Source organism: Pseudophryne corroboree, chromosome 1 (assembly GCF_028390025.1).
Source record: "Pseudophryne corroboree isolate aPseCor3 chromosome 1, aPseCor3.hap2, whole genome shotgun sequence".
NCBI classification, from domain to species: Eukaryota; Metazoa; Chordata; class Amphibia; order Anura; family Myobatrachidae; genus Pseudophryne; species Pseudophryne corroboree.
Genome location: NC_086444.1, coordinates 65,031,355 through 65,055,391, shown reverse-complemented (window position 1 = coordinate 65,055,391; position 24,037 = coordinate 65,031,355). Strand labels below are relative to the sequence as shown.

The 24,037-nt window shown below is 49.0% G+C and overlaps 1 protein-coding gene across 4 annotated transcripts in view; it reads left to right on the top strand.

Moving 5' to 3' along the window:
* Window positions 1-24,037, top strand: part of SMAD4 (SMAD family member 4) — a 96,008-nt gene that overhangs the window by 32,607 nt on the left and 39,364 nt on the right. For all 4 annotated transcript variants that reach the window (XM_063960132.1, XM_063960105.1, XM_063960122.1 and 1 more), the window contains 2 exons: window positions 5,491-5,541; window positions 5,844-6,027. In XM_063960132.1, the coding sequence (XP_063816202.1) occupies window positions 5,491-5,541; window positions 5,844-6,027 (235 nt within the window). The remainder of the gene's footprint in view (window positions 1-5,490; window positions 5,542-5,843; window positions 6,028-24,037) is intronic.

Sequence of the window (24,037 nt, the reverse complement as noted above, 5' to 3'; positions counted from 1 at the left end):
CGCTCTGAGGCAGCAATAAAAACACCTTGGCTGGCTAAAATACCTCAATATATAGCCCCTGGGGCTATATATGAGGTAAATACCCCTGCCAGAATCCCAAAATAAGCGGGAGAATAGGCCGCGAAAAAGGGGCGGAGCCTATCTCCTCAGCACACTGGCGCCATTTTTCCCTCACAGCTCGGCTGGAAGGAAGCTCCCTGGCTCTTCCCTGCATTTCTACAATACAGTAAGAGGGAAAAAGAGAGGGGGGGCACTAAATTGGCACTGTATACAGTATAAGCAGCTATTAGGGACATAACTCAGTTAGTCCCTGTATATATATAGCGCTCTGGTGTGTGCTGGCATACTCTTACTCTGTCCCCCCAAAGGGCTTTTGTGGGTCCTGTCCTCTATTTGAGCATTCCCTGTGTGTGTGGAGTGTGTCGGTACGGCTGTGTCGACATGTTTGAGGAGGATAATGATGTGGAGGGGGAGCAGATGCCTTTAGCAGAGATGTCACCCCCTGCGGGGCAGACACCGGAGTGGATGGTATTATGGCAAGAAATGAGTGCACGTATAGACTCCTTACATAAAAAATTTGACGACATGCCGCCTGTGGGACAGCCGAGTCTTCAGCTCGTGCCGGTCCAAGGGTCTCAAAAGTCATCAGGGGCTCTAAAACGCCCGTTATCTCAGGTGGCACAAGTAGATGTCGACACGGATACTGACGCCAGTGTCGACGACGATGAGTCAAATTTAATGCCCGTTAAGGCCATTCGCTGCATGATTGAGGCAATGAAAGAGGTGTTAAATATTTCTGATTTACATCCAGGTACCACAAAAAAGGGTATTATGTTTGGGGAGAAAAAACTACCTGTAGTTTTTCCCCCGTCAGATGAATTAAATGAAGTGTGTGAAGAAGCGTGGGCTTCCCCTGATAAGAAATTGGTGATTCCTAAGAAATTACTAATGGCGTTCCCTTTCCCGCCAGAGGATAGGTTACGTTGGGAAACACCCCCGAGGGTGGATAAAGCGCTCACACGTTTGTCAAAAAAGGTGGCACTACCGTCCCAGGATACGGCCGCCCTTAAGGAACCTGCTGATAGAAGGCAGGAGGCGATCCTGAAGTCTGTATATACACACTCAGGCATTATACTCAGACCAGCAATTGCGTCAGCTTGGATGTGCAGTGCTGCCGCTGCATGGTCAGATAACCTGTCAGAAAATATTGACACACTAGACAGAGACACGATCCTGTTAACAATTGACCATATCAAAGACTCAGTCTTATACATGAGAGATGCACAGAGGGAAATCTGCCGGCTGGCATCTAAAGTAAGTGCACTATCTATCTCTGCTAGGAGATGCTTATGGACTCGCCAGTGGACTGGAGATGCAGATTCCAAAAGGCACATGGAAGTTTTGCCTTATAAAGGGGAGGAATTATTTGGGGATGGTCTCTCCGACCTAGTTTCCACAGCAACGTCTGGGAAGTCAGCATTTTTACCCCATGTCCCCTCACAGCCTAAGAAGGCGCCATTTTATCAGGTTCAGTCCTTTCGATCCCAGAAAAATAAGCGGGGAAAAGGAGGGTCTTTTCTGTCTAGAGGCAGAGGCAGGGGAAAAAGGCTGCAGCAAACAGCAGGTTCCCAGGAACAAAAGTCCTCCCCCGCTTCCTCTTCCAAGTCCGCCGCATGACGGTGGGGCTTCACAAGCGGAGCCAGGTACGGTGGGGGCCCGCCTCAGGAATTTCAGCGATCAGTGGGTTCGCTCACAGGTAGATCCCTGGATCCTTCAAATAGTATCTCAGGGATACAGGCTGGAATTCGAGGCGATTCCACCCCGCCGTTTCCTAAAATCCGCCTTGCCGATTGCTCCCTCAGACAGGGAGGCAGTGCTAGCGGCAATTCACAAGCTGTATTCCCAGCAGGTGATAATCAAGGTACCCCTACTTCAACAAGGCCGGGGTTACTATTCCACACTATTTGTGGTACCGAAACCGGACGGTTCGGTGAGACCCATTCTAAATTTGAAGTCCTTGAACACATACATAAAAAAATTCAAGTTCAAGATGGAATCGCTCAGGGCGGTTATTGCAAGCCTGGACGAGGGGGATTACATGGTATCCCTGGACATCAAGGATGCTTACCTGCATGTCCCCATTTACAATTCTCACCAGGAGTACCTCAGATTTGTGGTACAGGATTGCCATTACCAATTCCAGACGCTGCCGTTTGGACTCTCCACGGCACCGAGGGTATTTACCAAGGTTATGGCGGAAATGATGATACTCCTTCGAAAAAAGGGAGTTTTAATTATCCCATACTTGGACGATCTCCTAATAAAGGCACGATCCAAGGAACAGTTGTTAGTGGGAGTAGCACTATCTCAGGAAGTGCTGAGCCAGCACGGTTGGATTCTGAATATCCCAAAGTCACAGCTGGTCCCCACGACACGTCTAATGTTCCTGGGAATGATTCTGGACACGGCCCAGAAAAAAGTGTTTCTCCCGGAGGAGAAAGCCAGGGAGTTGTCTTCTCTAGTCAGAGACCTCCTAAAACCAAAACAGGTATCGGTGCATCACTGCACGCGGGTCCTGGGAAAGATGGTAGCTTCTTACGAAGCAATTCCATTCGGCAGGTTCCATGCCAGAATCTTTCAGTGGAACCTGTTGGACAAGTGGTCCGGATCGCATCTTCAGATGCATCGTTTAATAACCCTGTCTCCACGAACCAGGGTGTCTCTTCTGTGGTGGCTGAACAGTGCTCATCTTCTGGAGGGCCGCAGATTCGGCATACAGGACTGGGTCCTGGTGACCACGGATGCCAGCCTACGGGGCTGGGGGGCAGTCACAAAGGGAAGAAATTTCCAGGGACTATGGTCAAGTCAGGAGACTGCCCTTCACATAAATATTCTGGAACTAAGGGCCATTTACAATGCCCTAAGTCAAGCAAAATCCCTGCTTCTACACCAGCCGGTGCTGATCCAGTCAGACAACATCACGGCAGTCGCCCATGTGAATCGACAAGGCGGCACAAGAAGCAGGACAGCGATGGCAGAAGCCACAAAAATTCTCCGATGGGCGGAAAATCATGTACTAGCACTGTCAGCAGTGTTCATCCCGGGAGTGGACAACTGGGAAGCAGACTTTCTCAGCAGGCACGACCTCCACCCGGGAGAGTGGGGACTTCATCCAGAAGTCTTCAAAATGATTGTAAATCAATGGGGTCGTCCACAGGTGGACATGATGGCGTCCCGCATAAACAAAAAACTAGAGAAGTATTGCGCCAGGTCAAGAGACCCTCAGGCGATAGCGGTGGACGCCCTAGTGACACCGTGGGTGTACCGGTCAGTATATGTGTTCCCTCCTCTACCTCTCATACCAAAGGTACTGAGAATAATAAGAAAGCGAGGAGTAAACACAATTCTCGTGGTTCCGGATTGGCCAAGAAGAGCGTGGTACCCGGAACTTCAAGAGATGATCTCAGAGGACCCTTGGTCCCTGCCGCTCAGACAGGACCTGCTACAGCAGGGCCCCTGCCTGTTCCAAGACTTACCGCGGCTGCGTTTGACGGCATGGCGGTTGAACGCCGGATCCTGAAGGAAAAGGGCATTCCGGAGGAAGTCATTCCTACGCTTATTAAAGCCAGGAAAGATGTTACGGCAAAACATTATCACCGCATATGGCGGAAATATGTTGCATGGTGCGAGGCCAAAAAGGCCCCAACAGAGGAATTTCAACTGGGTCGATTTCTACATTTCCTGCAAGCAGGAGTGAATATGGGCCTAAAACTAGGCTCCATTAAAGTACAGATCTCGGCTCTGTCGATTTTCTTTCAAAAGGAACTAGCTTCAGTACCTGAAGTTCAGACATTTGTGAAAGGAGTGCTGCATATTCAGCCCCCATTTGTGCCTCCTGTGGCACCGTGGGATCTCAACGTGATGTTGAATTTCTTGAAATCACATTGGTTTGAGCCACTAAAAACCGTGGATCTGAAATATCTCACGTGGAAAGTGGTCATGTTATTGGCCTTGGCATCAGCCAGGCGAGTGTCAGAATTGGCGGCTTTATCATGTAAAAGCCCTTATCTGATTTTTCATATGGATAGGGCAGAATTGAGGACTCGTCCCCAGTTTCTCCCTAAGGTGGTGTCAGCGTTTCACCTGAACCAGCCTATTGTGGTGCCTGCGGCTACTAAGGATTTGGAGGACTCCAAGTTGCTAGACGTTGTCAGGGCCCTGCAAATATATGTTTCCAGGACGGCTGGAGTCAGAAAATCTGACTCGCTGTTTATCCTATATGCACCCAACAAGCTGGGTGCTCCTGCTTCTAAGCAGACTATTGCTCGTTGGATTTGTAGTACAATTCAGCTTGCACATACTGTGGCAGGCCTGCCACAGCCTAAATCTGTCAATGCCCATTCCACAAGGAAGGTGGGCTCATCTTGGGCGGCTGCCCGAGGGGTCTCGGCTTTACAACTTTGCCGAGCAGCTACTTGGTCAGGGGCAAACACGTTTGCAAAATTCTATAAATTTGATACCCTGGCTGAGGAGGACCTGGAGTTCTCTCATTCGGTGCTGCAGAGTCATCCGCACTCTCCCGCCCGTTTGGGAGCTTTGGTATAATCCCCATGGTCCTTACGGAGTTCCCAGCATCCACTAGGACGTTAGAGAAAATAAGAATTTACTCACCGGTAATTCTGTTTCTCGTAGTCCGTAGTGGATGCTGGGCGCCCATCCCAAGTGCGGTCTATCTGCAATACTTGTACATAGTTATTGTTAACTAAATCGGGTTATTGTTGAGCCGTCTGTTGAGAGGCTCTATCGTTTCATACTGTTAACTGGGTTTCATATCACGAGTTGTTCGGTGTGATTGGTGTGGCTGGTATGAGTCTTACCCGGGATTCAAAATCCTTCCTTATTGTGTACGCTCGTCCGGGCACAGTACCTAACTGAGGCTTGGAGGAGGGTCATAGTGGGAGGAGCCAGTGCACACCAGGTAGTCTAAGATCTTTCTAGAGTGCCCAGCCTCCTTCGGAGCCCGCTATTCCCCATGGTCCTTACGGAGTTCCCAGCATCCACTACGGACTACGAGAAACAGAATTACCGGTGAGTAAATTCTTATTTTCCGACGCATCGGAATGACAGTTGTGCTTTTTTGCGGGTCATTCCCTGAGTAGTCCTGTTGAGTCTGCTGCATGGCCAATGGGTTGACCACAGGAATTGACGGCATGCGAGGCGGGCAACGATACATTGTGCCATCGTCCACAGCATTGTGCAGTGTGAATGTATTGTGCCGTTGCCGGGTACACACATCGTTTAGAGTGGAGCCAGCATTATACGAATGTACAGACCGCTCAGAATCGCTCAGCTGCGTAACTATTGGGTTGGCAAACAACTATGAAAACGGCTCTGTGCTCACAAACAAGGACACTTCTACAGCTGTTTCTGCTGATGTCTTGGGTTTACCGTCCCTTAAATAAGAAATCAAATCTAAATCTTGTCTTTTAGGGCCTGTGCATAACGAGCTTGCTTTCCAGCCACCAATATCCAATCACCCCGGTGAGTACTCCGTCTTTCCTTACTCTTTAGACTATTCTCCCTTTTGCTGAAGGTTTAAGGGGAGATAAGTGGACAAGTTGCCCATAGCAACTGATCAGCATCTAGCTATCTTTTATCTAGTACAGTCCATAAAATGACACAAGTGTTTGGTAGCTATGGGGAACTACGCCGCTTTATCTCACAGAAGTTTGATACATTCCCCCTCTTATATTACTTTAGTACAAATGATTTTAGGATGAATATCCTGCACCATCTTATATTTGGAACCTGATTTGGGTTACGTTGTCTCTGTCCTCTTCCAGCTCCTGAGTATTGGTGCTCTATTGCTTACTTTGAAATGGACGTTCAGGTGGGGGAGACCTTCAAAGTCCCTTCTAGCTGCCCCATTGTCACAGTGGACGGTTACGTAGACCCGTCTGGTGGCGATCGCTTCTGCTTAGGACAACTGTCCAATGTACACAGGACAGAAGCCATTGAGAGAGCAAGGTATGTACTATATGTCAGGAATGAGGTTCTAGTTACTACTGTTACACACTGATGTAATCAGTGGGAGTTAAGAAAACTATACTATATAGAGTGTATTTATTTGTAGTTCCTATTTATATCGGTGTGTTTGCTATGATGTTGCTGCTCTTTCCTATTGTGTTACAGGTTGAGTATCCCTTATCCAAAATGCTTGGGACCAGAAGTATTTTGGATATCAGATTTTTCCGTATTTTGGAATAATTGCATACCATAATGAGAGATCATGGCGATGGGACCTAAGTCTAAGCACAGAATACATTTATGTTTCATATACACCTTATACACACAGCCTGAAGGTGATTAAAGCCAATGTGTTTAATAGCTTTGTGCATTAAACAAAGTGTGTGTACATTAAGCCATCAGAAAACAAAGGTTTCACTATCTCAGTCTCACTCAAAATATTCCGTATTTCGAAATATTTGGATATGGGATACTCAACCTGTACTTCTAACAAGCCAGTTTACTTGGTACCGCTACTAGGGGTTTTTGTGCATACAAGGGGTTTTCTCTAAAGTGTCAGTAAATGCACTACATATACTTTATAGGGTGGTACAGTGGTTAGCATTGCTTCCTCACAGCACCAGGGTAAATGGTTTGGTTCTGACCTGTCTATTTGTGTGGAGTTTGTATATGTTCTCCCCGTGTTTGCTTTCCCTGGTTTTCTCCCGTAGCCCGAAAAACATTAACTCAGGCTTCTGACCAAATGGAAGCCTGAGTGTGTAATCTTTACAGGGTACATGTTACGTGTACTGTCAATTGTAATTTCTGCCACTTTTATAAAGATATTAAATAGTTTATAAAAAAAAAAAGTGACTTGGCCTATAAGCTTTATAATCTACAGTGGCTGTGTCATCACAGTAATGAGGAACAAGAGCGTATTCTCACAGCAGCAATGTCTCAAGGCCTTTAAGCAGAAAAAGAGAACATTGAACTGTTGCTACTATGTGAATATACTCCTGGAGATTGGTTGCTATGGGCAACTACCCCACTCTCTTTAGAAGGCTTGATACATCTTTCCCATTGCATGGTGTACATTGCAGCAAGTGTGATAAAGCATAGTGTGTCTCTCATGATACAGAGAATGGGGTGTTTAGTGTGCACAGTATGGTGTGAGAGAGAGCACAGACATCCGTTGGTGAGATGGTAATCTGATGGCAATTACGTTCTCGTTACGCGGTCTTGGCGGTGGTTATTGTCTCCACGTTGGGTAGTGGGCAGATCCAGTGTGATGAAAACCCTGCAGTCTCCTCCCACTTATCCTGAGCAGCCAGTCACACCAGCGTGATGTCATGCAATGAAGCAGCAGCAGGTTCACACTGAAGCCAAGCAGGTGCCTGAGCTCTGCTGTGATGCCGGTTACAGCCCTACCCTGTAATAGAGAGCCGGTATCGCCGAACACTGCACTAAATACAGAAAACTAACAACAGAAAACTAAATTTCAGGTTTCATTTGTATTTAATTTTACACAATATTATTGTAAATTTCTCGAATTGTATTTGTAATCGTCCTTTTCTCTGACGTCCTAGTGGATGCTGGGAACTCCGTAAGGACCATGGGGAATAGACGGCTCCGCAGGAGACTGGGCACATCTAAAGAAAGAATTAGGACTATCTAGTGTGCACTGGCTCCTCCCCCTATGACCCTCCTCCAAGCCTCAGTTAGATTTCTGTGCCCGGCCGAGCTGGATGCACACTAGGGGCTCTCCTGAGCTCCTAGAGAGAAAGTATATTTAGGTTTTTTATTTTACAGTGAGATCTGCTGGCAACAGGCTCACTGCAGCGAGGGACTAAGGGGAGAAGAAGCGAACCTACCTAAGTGGTGGTAGCTTGGGCTTCTTAGGCTACTGGACACCATTAGCTCCAGAGGGATCGCACACAGGACCCGACCTTGTCGTCCGTTCCTGGAGCCGCGCCGCCGTCCCCCTTGCAGAGCCAGAAGCAAGAAGGTCCGGAAAATCGGCGGCTGAAGACTTCTGTCTTCTCCAAGGTAGCGCACAGCACTGCAGCTGTGCGCCATTGCTCCTCATGCACACCACACACTTCGGTCACTGATGGGTGCAGGGCGCTGGGGGGGGGGGGCGCCCTGAGCAGCAATATTAACACCTTGGCTGGCAAAACTGACACCATATATAGCCCCAGAGGCTATATAGGTGTAAATTACCCCTGCCAGAATAACACAAAAAGCGGGAGAAAGCCCGCCGAAAAAGGGGCGGAGCCATCTCCCTCAGCACACTGGCGCCATTTTCCCTCACAGCTCCGCTGGAAGGATCGCTCCCTGGCTCTCCCCTGCAGTCCTGCACTACAGAAAGGGTAAAAAAGAGAGGGGGGGGGCACTAAATTTAGGCGCAGTATATATATAATACAAGCAGCTATAGGGGAAAACACTGTATAGTGATATCCCTCTGTTATATAGCGCTCTGGTGTGTGCTGGCATACTCTCCCTCTGTCTCCCCAAAGGGCTTTGTGGGGTCCTGTCCTCTGTCAGAGCATTCCCTGTGTGTGTGCTGTGTGTCGGTACCGCTGTGTCGACATGTATGATGAGGAAAATGATGTGGAGGCAGAGCAAATGCCTGTAAATGTGTTGTCACCCCCTGAGGGGTCGACACCTGTGTGGATGGACTTATGGAAGGAATTACGTGACAGTGTCAGCTCCTTACATAAAAGGTTTGACGACATAGGACAGCCGGCTACTCAGCTTGTGACTGTTCCAGCGTCTCAAATGTCATCAGGGGCTTTAAAACGCCCTCTACCTCAGATGGCAGACACAGATGTCGACACGGATACTGACTCCAGTGTCGACGACGATGAGACTAGTGTACCCTCCAATAAGGCCACCCGTTACATGATTGAGGCAATGAAAAATGTTTTACACATTTCTGATAGTACCCCAGGTACCACAAAAAAGGGTATTATGTTCGGTGAGAAAAAACTACCAGTAGTTTTTCCTGCATCTGAGGAATTAAATGAGGTGTGTGAGGAAGCCTGGACTTCCCCCGATAAGAAATTGATAATTTCTAAACGGTTATTGGCAGCGTACCCTTTCCCGCCAGAGGACAGGTCACGTTGGGAAACATCCCCTAGGGTAGATAAAGCGCTTACACGCTTATCAAAACAGGTGGCACTACCGTCTCAGGATACGGCCGCCCTAAAGGATCCTGCTGATAGAAAGCAGGAGGCTACCCTAAAAGCTATATATACACACACGGGCATTATATTGCGACCAGCGATTGCATCAGCATGGATGTGCAGTGCTGCTGCTGCGTGGTCAGATTCCCTGTCGGATAATATTGATACCCTGGATAGGGACAATGTTTTGCTGACAGTGGAGCATATAAAAGACGCTGTCTTATACATGCGCGATGCACAGAGGGATATTTGCCGGCTGGCATCAAAAATAAGTGCAATGTCTATTGCCGCCAGAAGGGGGTTATGGACTCGGCAGTGGTCAGGTGATGCCGATTCAAAAAAGCACATGGAAGTTTTGCCTTATAAGGGGGTGGAACTGTTTGGGGGATGGTCTTTCAGACCTCGTTTCCACAGCTACGGCTGGGAAATCGACATTTTGCCACAGGCTACCCCACAGCAAAAGAAAGCACCGTATTATCAAGTACAGTCCTTTCGGCCCCACAAACACAAGAGGGCTCGAGGCGCATCCTTTCTGCCGAGAGGCAAAGGTAGAGGGAAAAAGCTGCAGCATACAGCCAGTTCCCAAGACCAAAAGTCCTCCCCCGCGTCCGGTAAGTCCACAGCATGACGCTGGGGCTTCACAGGCGGACCCGGGTACGGTGGGGACCCGTCTCAGAAATTTCAGCACACAGTGGGCTCTCTCACAGGTGGATCCCTGGATCCTTCAAGTAGTATCTCAGGGGTACAGGCTGGAATTCGAGACGTCCCCCCCCCCCCCCCCTCCCCCGCCGTTTTCTAAAATCTGCCTTACCAACAACTCCCTCTGCCAGGGAGGCAGTGTTGGTGGCTATCCAAAAACTGTATTCACAGCAAGTGATTGTCAAGGTACCCCTCCTTCAGCAAGGAAAGGGTTACTATTCCACAATGTTTGTGGTACCGAAACCGGACGGTTCGGTGAGACCCATCTTAAATTTAAAATCCTTGAACACGTATATCAGAAAGTTCAAGTTCAAGATGGAATCGCTCAGGGCGGTTATTGCGAGCCTGGACGAGGGGGATTACATGGTCTCTCTGGACATCAAGGATGCCTACCTGCATGTCCCCATTTACCCTCCTCACCAGGAGTACCTCAGATTTGTGGTACAGGACTGTCACTATCAGTTCCAGACGCTGCCGTTTGGGTTATCCACGGCACCGAGGGTCTTTACCAAGGTAATGGCCAAAATGATGATACTCCTTTGCAAGAAGGGAGTTTTAATTATCCCGTACTTGGACGATCTCCTGATAAAGGCGAGGTCCAAGGAACAGTTGGTAGTGGGGGTAGCACTTTCTCGGGAAGTGCTGCAACAGCACGGCTGGATTCTCAATATTCCAAAGTCACAGCTGGTCCCGACGACACGTCTTCTGTTCCTGGGAATGATTCTGGACACAGACCAGAAAAAAGTGTTTCTCTATCGTCCTAGTGGATGCTGGGGTTCCTGAAAGGACCATGGGGAATAGCGGCTCCGCAGGAGACAGGGCACAAAAAGTAAAGCTTTAGGATCAGGTGGTGTGCACTGGCTCCTCCCCCTATGACCCTCCTCCAAGCCTCAGTTAGATTTTTGTGCCCGGCCGAGAAGGGTGCAATCTAGGTGGCTCTCCTAAAGAGCTGCTTAGAAAAGTTTAGCTTAGGTTTTTTATTTTACAGTGAGTCCTGCTGGCAACAGGATCACTGCAACGAGGGACTTAGGGGAGAAGAAGTGAACTCACCTGCGTGCAGGATGGATTGGCTTCTTTGGCTACTGGACATTAGCTCCAGAGGGACGATCACAGGTACAGCCTGGATGGTCACCGGAGCCTCGCCGCCGGCCCCCTTGCAGATGCTGAAACAAGAAGAAGGTCCAGAATCGGCGGCATGAAGACTCCTCAGTCTTCTTAAGGTAGCGCACAGCACTGCAGCTGTGCGCCATTTCCTCTCAGCACACTTCACACGGCAGTCACTGAGGGTGCAGGGCGCTGGAAGGGGGGCGCCCTGGGAGGCAATGAAAACCTATTTTTGGCTAAAAATACCTCACATATAGCCTCCGGGGGCTATATGGAGATATTTAACCCCTGCCAGAATCCGTTAAGAGCGGGAGACGAGGCCGCCGAAAAAGGGGCGGGGCCTATCTCCTCAGCACACAGCGCCATTTTCCCTCACAGAAAGGCTGGAGGGAAGGCTCCCAGGCTCTCCCCTGCACTGCACTACAGAAACAGGGTTAAAACAGAGAGGGGGGGCACTAATTTGGCGTTAGAAATATATAAAAAAGATGCTATAAGGGAAAACACTTATATAAGGTTGTCCCTATATAATTATAGCGTTTTTGGTGTGTGCTGGCAAACTCTCCCTCTGTCTCTCCAAAGGGCTAGTAGGTCCTGTCCTCTATCAGAGCATTCCCTGTGTGTGTGCTGTGTGTCGGTACGTGTGTGTCGACATGTATGAGGACGATGTTGGTGAGGAGGCGGAGAAATTGCCTGTAATGGTGATGTCACTCTCTAGGGAGTCGACACCGGAATGGATGGCTTATTTAGGGAATTACGTGATAATGTCAACACGCGGCAAGGTCGGTTGACGACATGAGACGGCCGACAAACAATTAGTACCGGTCCAGACGTCTCAAAAACACCGTCAGGGGTTTTAAAACGCCCGTTTACTTTAGTCGGTCGACACAGACACAGACAGGGACACTGAATCCAGTGTCGACGGTGAATAAACAAACGTATTCCTTATTAGGGCCACACGTTAAGGGCAATGAAGGAGGTGTTACATATTTCTGATACTACAAGTACCACAAAAGAGGGTATTATGTGGGATGTGAAAAAACTACCGTAGTTTTTCCTGAATCAGATAAATTAAATGAAACCCTTTCCCGCCAGAAGTTAGGGCGCGTTGGGAAACACCCGTTAGGGTGGATAAGGCGCTCACACGCTTATCAGAACAAGTGGCGGTACCGTCTATAGATAGGGCCGTCCTCAAGGAGCCAGCTGACAGGAGGCTGGAAAATATCATAAAAAGTATATACACACATACTGGTGTTATACTGCGACCAGCGATCGCCTCAGCCTGGATGTGCAGAGCTGGGGTGGCTTGGTCGGATTCCCTGACTAAAAATATTGATACCCTTGACAGGGACAGTGTTTTATTGACTATAGAGCATTTAAAGGATGCATTTCTATATATGCGAGATGCACAGAGGGATATTTGCACTCTGGCATCAAGAGTAAGTGCGATGTCCATATCTGCCAGAAGATGTTTATGGACACGACAGTGGTCAGGTGATGCAGATTCCAAACGGCACAAAGGTGTATTGCCGTATAAAGGAAGAGGAGTTATTTGGGGTCGGTCCATCGGACCTGGTGGCCACGGCAACTGCTGGAAAATCCACCGTTTTTTACCCTAAGTCACATCTCTGCAGAAAAAGACACCGTCTTTTCAGCTTCAGTCCTTTCGTCCCTATAAGAGTCATATCTGCCCAGGGATAGAGGAAAGGGAAGAAGACTGCAGCAGGCAGCCCATTCCCAGGAACAGAAGCGTTCCACCGCTTCTGACAAGCTCTCAGCATGACGCTGAGACCGTACAGGACCCCTGGATCCTACAAGTAGTATCCCAGGGGTACAGATTGGAATGTCGAGACGTTTCCCCTGCGCAGGCTCCTGAAGTCTGCTTTACCAAGGTCTCCCTCCGACAAGGAGGCAGTATGGGAAACAATTCACGAGCTGTATTCCCAGCAGGTGATAATTAAATTACCCCTCCTACAACAAGAAAAGGGGTATTATTCCACACTATATTGTGGTACTGAAGCCAGAAGGCTAGGTGAGACCTATTCTAAATCTAAAAAAATTTGAACACTTACAAAGGTTCAAATCAAGATGGAGTCACTCAGAGCAGTGATAACGAACCGGGAAGAAGGGGACTATATGGTGTCCCGAGACATCAGGGATTCTTACCTCCATGTCCCAAATTTGCCCTTATCACTAAGGGTACCTCAGGTTCGTGGTACAGAACTGTCACTATCAGTTTCAGACGCTGCCGTTTGGATTGTCCACGGCACCCCGGGTCTTTACCAAGGTAATGGCCGAAATGATGGTTCTTCTTCGAAGAAAAGGCGTCTTAATTATCCCTTACTTGGACGATCTCCTGATAAGGGCAAAGTCCAGGGAACAGTTGGAGGTCGGAGTAGCACTATCTCGGATACTGTTACAACAGCAGGGGTGGATTCTAAATATTCCAAAATCGCAGCTGATCCCGACAACAAGTCTCCTGTGCTTAGGGATGATTCTGGACACAGTCCAGAAAAAGGTGTTTCTCCCGGAAGAGAAAGCCAGGGAGTTATCCGAGCTAGTCAGGAACCTCCTAAAATCAGTGCATCATTGCACAAGGGCCATGGTAAAAAAAATGGTGACTTCCTTCGAAGCAATTCCAGTCGGCAGATTTCATGCAAGAACTTTTCAGTGGGATCTGCTGGACAAATGGTCCGGATCGCATCTTCAGATGCATCAGCGGATAACCCTATATCCAAGGACAAGGGTGTCTCTCCTGTGGTGGTTACAGAGTGCTCATCTTCTAGAGGGCCGCAGATTCGGCATTCAGTTTTGGATGTTGGTGACCACGGAGGCCAGCCCGAGAGGCTGGGGAGCAGTCACACAAGGAAAAAATTTCCAGGGAGTGTGATCAAGTCTGGAGACTTTTCTCCACATAAATATAGCTAAGGGTAAATTTATAATGCTCTAAGCTTAGCAAGACCTCTGCTTCAAGGTCAGCCGGTATTGATCCAGTGGGATAAAACATCACGGCAGTCGCCCACGTAAATAGACAGGGCGGCACAAGAAGCAGGAGGGCAGTGGCAAAAACTGCAAGGACTTTTCGCTGGGCGGAAAATCATGTGATAGCACTGTCAGCAGTGTTTCATTCCGGGAATGGAAACTGGGAAGCAGACTTCCTCAGTAGGCACGACCTCCACCCGGCAGAGTGGGAACTTCATGGGGAAGTTTTCCACATGATTGTAAACCGTTGGGAATTACCAAAGGTGGACATGATGGCGTCCCGTCTGAACAAAAAACGGGACAGGTATTGCGCCAGGTTAAGAGACCCTCAGGCAATAGCTGTGGACGTTCTGGTAACACCGTGGGTGTACCAGTCGGTGTATGTGTTCCATCCTCTGCTTTTCATACCTAAGGTACTGAGAATTATAAGACGTAGAGGAGTAAGAACTATACTCATGGCTCCGGATTGGCCAAGAAGGACTTGGTACCCGGAACTTCAAGAGATGCTCACAGAGGACTTATGGCCTCTGCCGCTAAGAAGGGACTTGTTTCAGCAAGTACCATGTCTGTTCCAAGACTTACCGCAGCTGCGTTTGACGGCATGGCGGTGGAACGCCGGATCCTAAGGGAAAAGGCATTCAGGAAGAGGTCATTCCTACCCTGGTCAAAGCCAGAAAGGAGGTGACCGCACAACATTATCACCATGTGGCGAAAATATGTTGCGTGGTGTGAGGCCAGGAAGGCCCCACGAAGAAATTTCAACTCGGTCGATTCCTGCATTTCCTGCAAACAGGAGTGTCTATGGGCCTCAAATTGGGGTCCATTAAGGTTCAAATTTCGGCCCTGTCGATTTTTCTTCCAGAAAGAATTGGCTTCAGTTCCTGAAGTCCAGAAGTTTGTCAAGGGAGTATTGCATATACAACCCCCTTTTGTGCCTCCAGTGGCACTGTGGGATCTCAACGTAGTTCTGGGATTCCTCAAAACACATTGGTTTAAAACCAGTCAAATCTATGGATTTGAAGCATCTCACATGAAAAGTGAACATGCTCTTGGACCTGGCCTGGACCAGGCGAGTGTCAAATTGGTGTTTTTTTTCTCAAAAAAGCCCATATCTGTTTGTCCATTCGGACAGGGCAGAGCTGCGGACTCGTCCCCAGTTCTCTCCCTAAGGTGGTGTCAGTGTTTCACCTGAACCAGCTTATTGTGGTGTCTTGCGCCTACTAGGGACTTGGAGGACTCCAAGTTGCTAGATGTGGTCAGGGCCCTGAAAATATAGGTTCCAGGACGGCTGGAGTCAGGAAAACTGACTTGCTGTTATCCTGTATGCACCCAACAAACTGGGTGCTCTTGCTTCTAAGCAGACTTTTGCTAGTTGGATGTGTAATACAATTCAGCTTGCACATTCTGTGGCAGGCCTGCCACAGCCAAAATATGTAAATGCCCATTCCACAAGGAAGGTGGGCTCATCTTGGGCGGCTGCCCGAGGGGTCTCGGCTTTACAACTTTGCCGAGCGGCTATTTAGTCAGGGGCAAACACGTTTGTAAAATCCTACAAATTTGATAACCTGGCTAAGGAGGACCTGGAGTTCTCTCATTCGGTGCTGCAGAGTCATCCGCACTCTCCCGCCCGTTTGGGAGCTTTGGTATAATCCCCATGGTCCTTTCAGGAACCCCAGCATCCACTAGGACGATAGAGAAAATAAGAATTTACTTACCGATAATTCTATTTCTCGGAGTCCGTAGTGGATGCTGGGCGCCCATCCCAAGTGCGGATTATCTGCAATACTTGTACATAGTTACAAAAATCGGGTTATTATTGTTGTGAGCCATCTTTCAGAGGCTCCGCTGTTATCATACTGTTAACTGGGTTCAGATCACAGGTTGTACAGTGTGATTGGTGTGGCTGGTATGAGTCTTACCCGGGATTCATAAATCCTTCCTTATTGTGTACGCTCGTCCGGGCACAGTATCCTAACTGAGGCTTGGAGGAGGGTCATAGGGGGAGGAGCCAGTGCACACCACCTGATCCTAAAGCTTTACTTTTTGTGCCCTGTCTCCTGCGGAGCCGCTATTCCCCATGGTCCTTTCAGGAACCCCAGCATCCACTACGGACTCCGAGAAATAGAATTATCGGTAAGTAAATTCTTATTTTCTCTGACGTCCTAGTGGATGCTGGGACTCCGTAAGGACCATGGGGATATAGCGGCTCCGCAGGAGACAGGGCACAAAATAAAAGCTTAAGGATCAGGTGGTGTGCACTGGCTCCTCCCCCTATGACCCTCCTCCAAGCCTCAGTTAGATTTTTGTGCCCGGCCGAGAAGGGTGCAATCTAGGTGGCTCTCCTGAGCTGCTTAAAATAAAAGTTTAGTTAGGTTTTTTTATTTTCAGTGAGTCCTGCTGGCAACAGGCTCACTGCATCGTGGGACTAAGGGGAGAAGAAACGGACTCACCTGAGTGCAGAGTGGATCGGGTTTCTTAGGCTACTGGACACTAGCTCCAGAGGGACGATCACAGGTTCAGCCTGGATGGGTCACCGGAGCCGCGCCGCCGTCCCCCTTACAGAGCCAGAAGAGACGAAGAGGTCCGGTGAAATCGGCGGCAGAAGACATCCTGTCTTCAGACTAAGGTAGCGCACAGCACCGCAGCTGTGCGCCATTGCTCTCAGCACACTTCACACTCCGGTCACTGAGGGTGCAGGGCGCTGGGGGGGGAGCGCCCTGAGACGCAATATAACAGAATACCTTAGGTGGCAAAACAGAATACATCACATATAGCTCCTGGGCTATATGGATGTATTTTAATCCCCTGCCATTTTACACAAAAAAGCGGGAGATAAGGACGTCGTGAAGGGGCGGAGCCTATCTCCTCAGCACACAAGCGCCATTTTCCCTCACAGCTCCGCTGGAAGGACGGCTCCCTGACTCTCCCCTGCAGTCCTGCTTCAGAATCAGGGTAAAAAAGAGAAGGGGGGGCATTGTTGGCAGCAAATAACAATAATTAACAGCAGCTATAAGGGAATAACACTTATATAAGGTTATCCCTGTATATATATATATAGCGCTGGGTGTGTGCTGGCAGACTCTCCCTCTGTCTCTCCAAAGGGCTAAGTGGGGTCCTGTCCTCTATCAGAGCATTCCCGGTGTGTGTGTGCTGTGTGTCGGTACGCGTGTGTCGACATGTATGAGGAGGAAAATTATGTGGAGGCGGAGCAGTTGCCTGCGTTGGTGATGTCACCCCCTAGGGAGTCGACACCTGACTGGATGATTGTATTTAAACAATTAAGTGATAATGTCAGCAATTTGCAAAAAACTGTTGACGACATGAGACAGCCGGCAAATCAGTTAGTGCCTGTCCAGGCGTCTCAGACACCGTCAGGGGCGCTAAAACGCCCGTTACCTCAGTGGGTCGACACAGACCCTGACACAGATACTGAGTCTAGTGTCGACGGTGACGAGACAAACGTAATGTCCAGTAGGGCCACACGTTACATGATCACGGCAATGAAAGAGGCATTGAACCTTTCTGACACTACAAGTACCACAAAGAAGGGTATTATGTGGGGTGAGAAAAAACTACCAATATTTTTTCCTGAGTCAGAGGAAATAAATGAGGTGTGTGAAAAAGCGTGGGTTTCTCCCGATAAAAAACAGCTAATTTCTAAAAAATTATTAGCATTATATCCTTTCCCGCCAGAGGTTAGGGCGCGTTGGGAAACACCCCCTAGGGTAGATAAGGCGCTCACACGTTTATCTAAACAAGTAGCGTTACCGTCTCCTGATACGGCTACCCTCAAAGAACCAGCTGATAGAAGGCTGGAAAATATCCTAAAAAGTATATATACACACATACTGGTGTTATACTGCGACCAGCAATCGCCTCAGCCTGGATGTGCAGTGCTGGAGTCGCATGGTCGGATTCCCTGACTGAGAATATTGATACCCTGGATAGGGACAATATTTTGTTAACTATAGAACATTTAAAGGATGCATTATTATATATGCGTGATGCACAGAGGGATATTTGCACCCTGGCATCAAGAGTAAGTGCTATGTCCATCTCTGCCAGAAGAGCGTTGTGGACGCGACAGTGGTCAGGGGATGCGGATTCCAAACGGCACATGGAAGTATTGCCGTATAAAGGGGAGGAGTTATTTGGGGCTGGTCTATCGGACCTGGTGGCCACGGCAACGGCTGGAAAATCCACCTTTTTACCCCAGGTCACTCCACATCAGCAGAAAAAGACACCGTCTTTTCAATCTCAGTCCTTTCGTTCCCATAAGTACAAGCGAGCAAAAGGCCACTCCTTTCTGCCCCGGGGCAGAGGAAGAGGAAAAAGACTGCACCATGCAGCCGCTTCCCAAGAGCAGAAGCCCTCCCCTGCTTCTGCCAAGTCTTCAGCATGACGCTGGGGCTTTACAAGCAGACTCAGATATGGTGGGGGCCCGTCTCAAAAATTTCAACGCGCAGTGGGCTCACTCGCAAGTGGATCCCTGGATTCTACAGGTAGTATCGCAGGGGTACAAACTGGAATTCGAGGCGTTTCCCCCTCATCGTTTCCTGAAGTCTGCTTTACCAAAGTCTCCCTCCGACAGGGAGGCAGTTCTAGAAGCCATTCACAAGCTGTATTCCCAGCAGGTGATAATCAAGGTACCCCTCCTGCAACAAGGAAAGGGGTATTATTCCACGCTGTTTGTGGTACCGAAGCCGGACGGCTCGGTGAGACCAATTTTAAATCTGAAATCCTTGAACACTTACATAAAAAGGTTCAAATTCAAGATGGAGTCACTCAGAGCAGTGATAGCGAACCTGGAAGAAGGGGACTATATGGTGTCTCTGGACATCAAAGATGCTTATCTCCACGTCCCGATATACCCTTCTCACCAAGGGTACCTCAGGTTTGTAGTACAAAACTGTCATTATCAGTTTCAGACGCTGCCGTTTGGATTGTCCACGGCACCTCGGGTCTTTACCAAGGTAATGGCCGAAATGATGATTCTTCTACGAAGAAAAGGCATTTCAATTATCCCTTACTTGGACGATCTCCTGATAAGGGCAAGATCCAGGGAACAGTTAGAAGTCGGAGTAGCACTATCTCAGGTAGTGTTACGTCAGCACGGGTGGATTCTAAATATTCCAAAATCGCAGCTGATTCCAACGACACGTCTACTGTTCCTAGGAATGATTCTGGACACAGTCCAGAAGAAGGTGTTTCTCCCGGAGGAGAAGGCCAGGGAGTTATCCGAGCTAGTCAGGAACCTCCTAAAACCAGGACAGGTCTCAGTGCATCAGTGCACGAGGGTCCTGGGGAAAATGGTGGCTTCTTACGAAGCGATTCCATTCGGAAGATTCCATGCAAGAACATTTCTGTGGGATCTACTGGACAAATGGTCCGGATCGCATCTGCAGATGCATCAGCGGATAACCCTGTCGCCAAGGACAAGGGTGTCTCTCCTGTGGTGGCTGCAGAGTGCTCATCTACTAGAGGGCCGCAGATTTGGCATTCAGGATTGGATCCTGGTAACCACGGATGCCAGCCTGAGAGGCTGGGGAGCAGTCACACAGGGAAGGAATTTCCAGGGCCTGTGGTCAAGCTTGGAAACGTCTCTTCATATAAACATTCTGGAACTAAGGGCCATTTACAATGCCCTAAGTCAAGCAAAACCTCTGCTTCAGGGTCAGGTGGTGTTGATCCAATCGGACAACATCACGTCAGTCGCCCACGTAAACAGACAGGGCGGCACGAGAAGCAGGAGGGCAATGGCAGAAGCTGCAAGGATTCTTCGCTGGGCGGAAAATCATGTGATAGCACTGTCAGCAGTATTCATTCCGGGAGTGGACAACTGGGAAGCAGACTTCCTCAGCAGACACGACCTTCACCCGGGAGAGTGGGGACTTCACCCAGAAGTCTTCCACCTGATTGTAAACCGTTGGGAAAAACCAAAGGTGGACATGATGGCGTCACGTCTAAACAAAAAAACTGGACAAATATTGCGCCAGGTCAAGGGACCCTCAGACAATAGCAGTGGACGCTCTGGTAACGCCGTGGGTGTACCAGTCAGTGTATGTGTTACCTCCTCTGCCTCTCATACCAAAAGTACTGAGAATCATAAGAAGGAGAGGAGTAAGAACTATACTCGTGGTTCCGGATTGGCCAAGACGGACTTGGTACCCGGAACTTCAAGAGATGCTCACGGACGAACCGTGGCCTCTACCTCTAAGAAAGGACCTGCTACTGCAGGGGCCTTGTCTGTTCCAAGACTTACCGCGGCTGCGTTTGACGGCATGGCGGTTGAACGCCGGATCCTGAGGGAAAAAGGCATTCCAGAAGAAGTCATCCCTACTCTGGTCAAAGCCAGGAAGGACGTAACCGCAAAACATTATCACCGCATTTGGCGTAAATATGTTGCGTGGTGTGAGGCCAAGAAGGCCCCTACAGAGGAATTTCAACTGGGTCGTTTCCTTCATTTCCTGCAAACATGACTGTCTATGGGCCTAAAATTAGGGTCCATTAAGGTTCAAATTTCGGCCCTGTCGATTTTCTTCCAGAAAGAACTGGCTTCAGTACCTGAAGTTCAGACATTTGTAAAAGGGGTGCTGCACATACAGCCTCCTTTTGTGCCTCCAGTGGCACCTTGGGATCTCAATGTGGTGTTGAGTTTTCTAAAGTCACATTGGTTTGAACCACTTTCCACTGTGGACTTAAAATATCTCACATGGAAGGTGTCGATGCTGTTAGCCTTGGCTTCAGCCAGGCGTGTGTCAGAATTGGCGGCTTTATCATATAAAAGCCCTTACTTGATATTTCATTCTGACAGGGCGGAATTGAGGACTCGTCCTCAATTTCTACCTAAGGTGGTTTCTGCTTTTCACATGAACCAACCTATTGTGGTACCTGCGGCTACCAGGGACTTAGAGGACTCTAAGTTGCTTGACGTTGTCAGGGCCTTGAAAATATATGTTTCCAGGACGGCTGGAGTCAGAAAATCTGACTCGCTGTTTATCCTGTATGCACCCAACAAGCTGGGTGCTCCTGCTTCTAAGCAGACGATTGCTCGTTGGATTTGTAGTACAATTCAGCTTGCACATTCTGTGGCAGGATTGCCACAGCCAAAATCAGTAAAAGCCCATTCCACAAGGAAGGTGGGCTCATCTTGGGCGGCTGCCCGAGGGGTCTCGGCTTTACAACTTTGCCGAGCAGCTACTTGGTCAGGGGCAAACACGTTTGCTAAATTCTACAAATTTGATACCCTGGCTGAGGAGGACCTGGAGTTCTCTCATTCGGTGCTGCAGAGTCATCCGCACTCTCCCGCCCGTTTGGGAGCTTTGGTATAATCCCCATGGTCCTTACGGAGTCCCAGCATCCACTAGGACGTCAGAGAAAATAAGATTTTACTTACCGATAAATCTATTTCTCGTAGTCCGTAGTGGATGCTGGGCGCCCATCCCTAGTGCGGATTGTCTGCAATACTTGTATATAGTTATTGTTACAAAAATTCGGGTTATTATTGTTGTGAGCCATCTTTTCAGAGGCTCCTTTGCGTTTATCATACTGTTAACTGGGTTCAGATCACAAGTTGTACGGTGTGATTGGTGTGGCTGGTATGAGTCTTACCCGGGATTCAATATCCTTCCTTATTATGTACGCTCGTCCGGGCACAGTATCCTAACTGAGGCTTGGAGGAGGGTCATAGGGGGAGGAGCCAGTGCACACCACCTGATCCTTAAGCTTTTATTTTGTGCCCTGTCTCCTGCGGAGCCGCTATATCCCCATGGTCCTTACGGAGTCCCAGCATCCACTACGGACTACGAGAAATAGATTTATCGGTAAGTAAAATCTTATTTTCTTCCAGTGGAAAAAGCAGAGGAGTTGTCATCTCTAGTCAGAGACCTCCTAAAACCGGGACAGGTGTCTGTACATCAATGCACACGAGTCCTGGGAAAAATGGTAGCTTCGTACGAAGCAATTCCATTCGGAAGGTTCCACGCAAGGACTTTCCAGTTGGACCTGTTGGACAAATGGTCCAGGTCCCATCTCCAGATGCAACAGCGGATAACCCTGTCGGCAAGGACCAGGGTGTCGCTGCTGTGGTGGCTGCAGAGGGCTCATCTACTAGAGGGCCGCAGATTCGGAATACAGGACTGGGTCCTGGTGACCACGGATGCCAGCCTTCGGGGCTGGGGTGCAGTCACACAGGGAAGAAATTTCCAAGGACTGTGGTCAAATCAGGAGATTTCGCTTCACATAAATATTCTGGAGCTAAGGGCCATTTACAATGCCCTAAGCCAAGCAAGGCCCCTGCTTCAGAACCAGCCGGTACTGATCCAATCAGACAACATCAGGGCGGTCGCCCATGTAAACAGACAGGGCGGCACAAGAAGCATGAGGGCAATGGCAGAAGCCACAAGGATTCTCCGATGGGCGGAAAATCACGTGTTAGCACTGACAGCAGTGTTCATTCCGGGAGTGGACATCTGGGAAGCAGACTTCCTCAGCAGGCACGACCTCCACCCGGGAGAATGGGGACTTCATCCAGAAGTCTTCCAAATGCTGGTAAACCGTTGGGAAAGACCACAGGTGGACATGATGGCGTCCCGCATCAACAAAAAGCTAAAAAGATATTGCGCCAGGTCAAGGGACCCTCAGGCGATCGCTGTGGACGCTCTAGTAACACCGTGGGTGTACCAGTCGGTTTATGTGTTTCCTCCTCTGCCTCTCATTCCCAAGGTACTGAGAATAATACGAAGGCGAAGAGTGAAAACTATACTCGTGGTTCCGGACTGGCCAAGAAGAGCTTGGTACCCGGAACTTCAAGAAATGCTTTCAGAGGACCCTTGGCCTCTGCCACTCAGACAAGACCTGCTGCAGCAGGGGCCCTGTCTGTTCCAAGACTTACCGCGGCTACGTTTGACGGCATGGCGGTTGAACACCGGATCCTGAAGGAAAAGGGCATTCCGGAGGAAGTCATCCCTACCCTGATCAAAGCCAGGAAGGATGTCACCGCAAAACATTATCACCGCATTTGGCGGAAATATGTTGCTTGGTGTGAGGCCAGGAAGGCCCCAACGGAGGAATTTCAACTGGGTCGATTCCTGCATTTCCTGCAAGCAGGGGTGACGTTGGGCCTCAAATTGGGGTCCATTAAGGTCCAGATTTCGGCCCTGTCGATTTTCTTCCAGAAAGAACTGGCTTCACTGCCTGAAGTTCAGACTTTTGTCAAAGGAGTGCTGCATATTCAGCCTCCTTTTGTGCCCCCAGTGGCACCTTGGGATCTCAATGTGGTTTTGGAGTTCCTGAAATCACATTGGTTTGAACCACTTAAGACTGTGGATTTGAAATATCTCACGTGGAAAGTGGTCATGCTGTTGGCCCTGGCTTCGGCCAGGCGTGTGTCAGAATTGGCGGCTTTGTCCTATAAAAGCCCTTATCTGATTTTCCATATGGATAGGCCAGAGTTGAGGACTCGTCCTCAGTTTCTCCCGAAGGTGGTATCAGCGTTTCACTTGAACCAGCCTATTGTGGTGCCTGCGGCTACTAGGGACTTGGAGGATTCCAAGTTACTGGACGTAGTCAGGGCCCTGAAAATTTATGTTTCCAGGACGGCTGGAGTAAGGAAAACTGACTCGCTGTTTATCCTGTATGCACCCAACAAACTGGGTGCTCCTGCTTCTAAGCAGACTATCGCGCGCTGGATTTGTAGCACTATTCAGCTGGCGCATTCTGCGGTGGGACTACCGCAGCCTAAATCTGTAAAAGCCCATTCCACAAGGAAGGTGGGCTCATCTTGGGCGGCTGCACGAGGGGTCTCGGCTTTACAACTTTGCCGAGCTGCTACTTGGTCAGGGGCAAACACGTTTGCAAAATTCTATAAATTTGATACCCTGGCTGAGGAGGACCTGGAGTTCTCTCATTCGGTGCTGCAGAGTCATCCGCACTCTCCCGCCCGTTTGGGAGCTTTGGTATAATCCCCATGGTCCTTACGGAGTTCCCAGCATCCACTAGGACGTCAGAGAAAATAAGAATTTACTCACCGGTAATTCTATTTCTCGTAGTCCGTAGTGGATGCT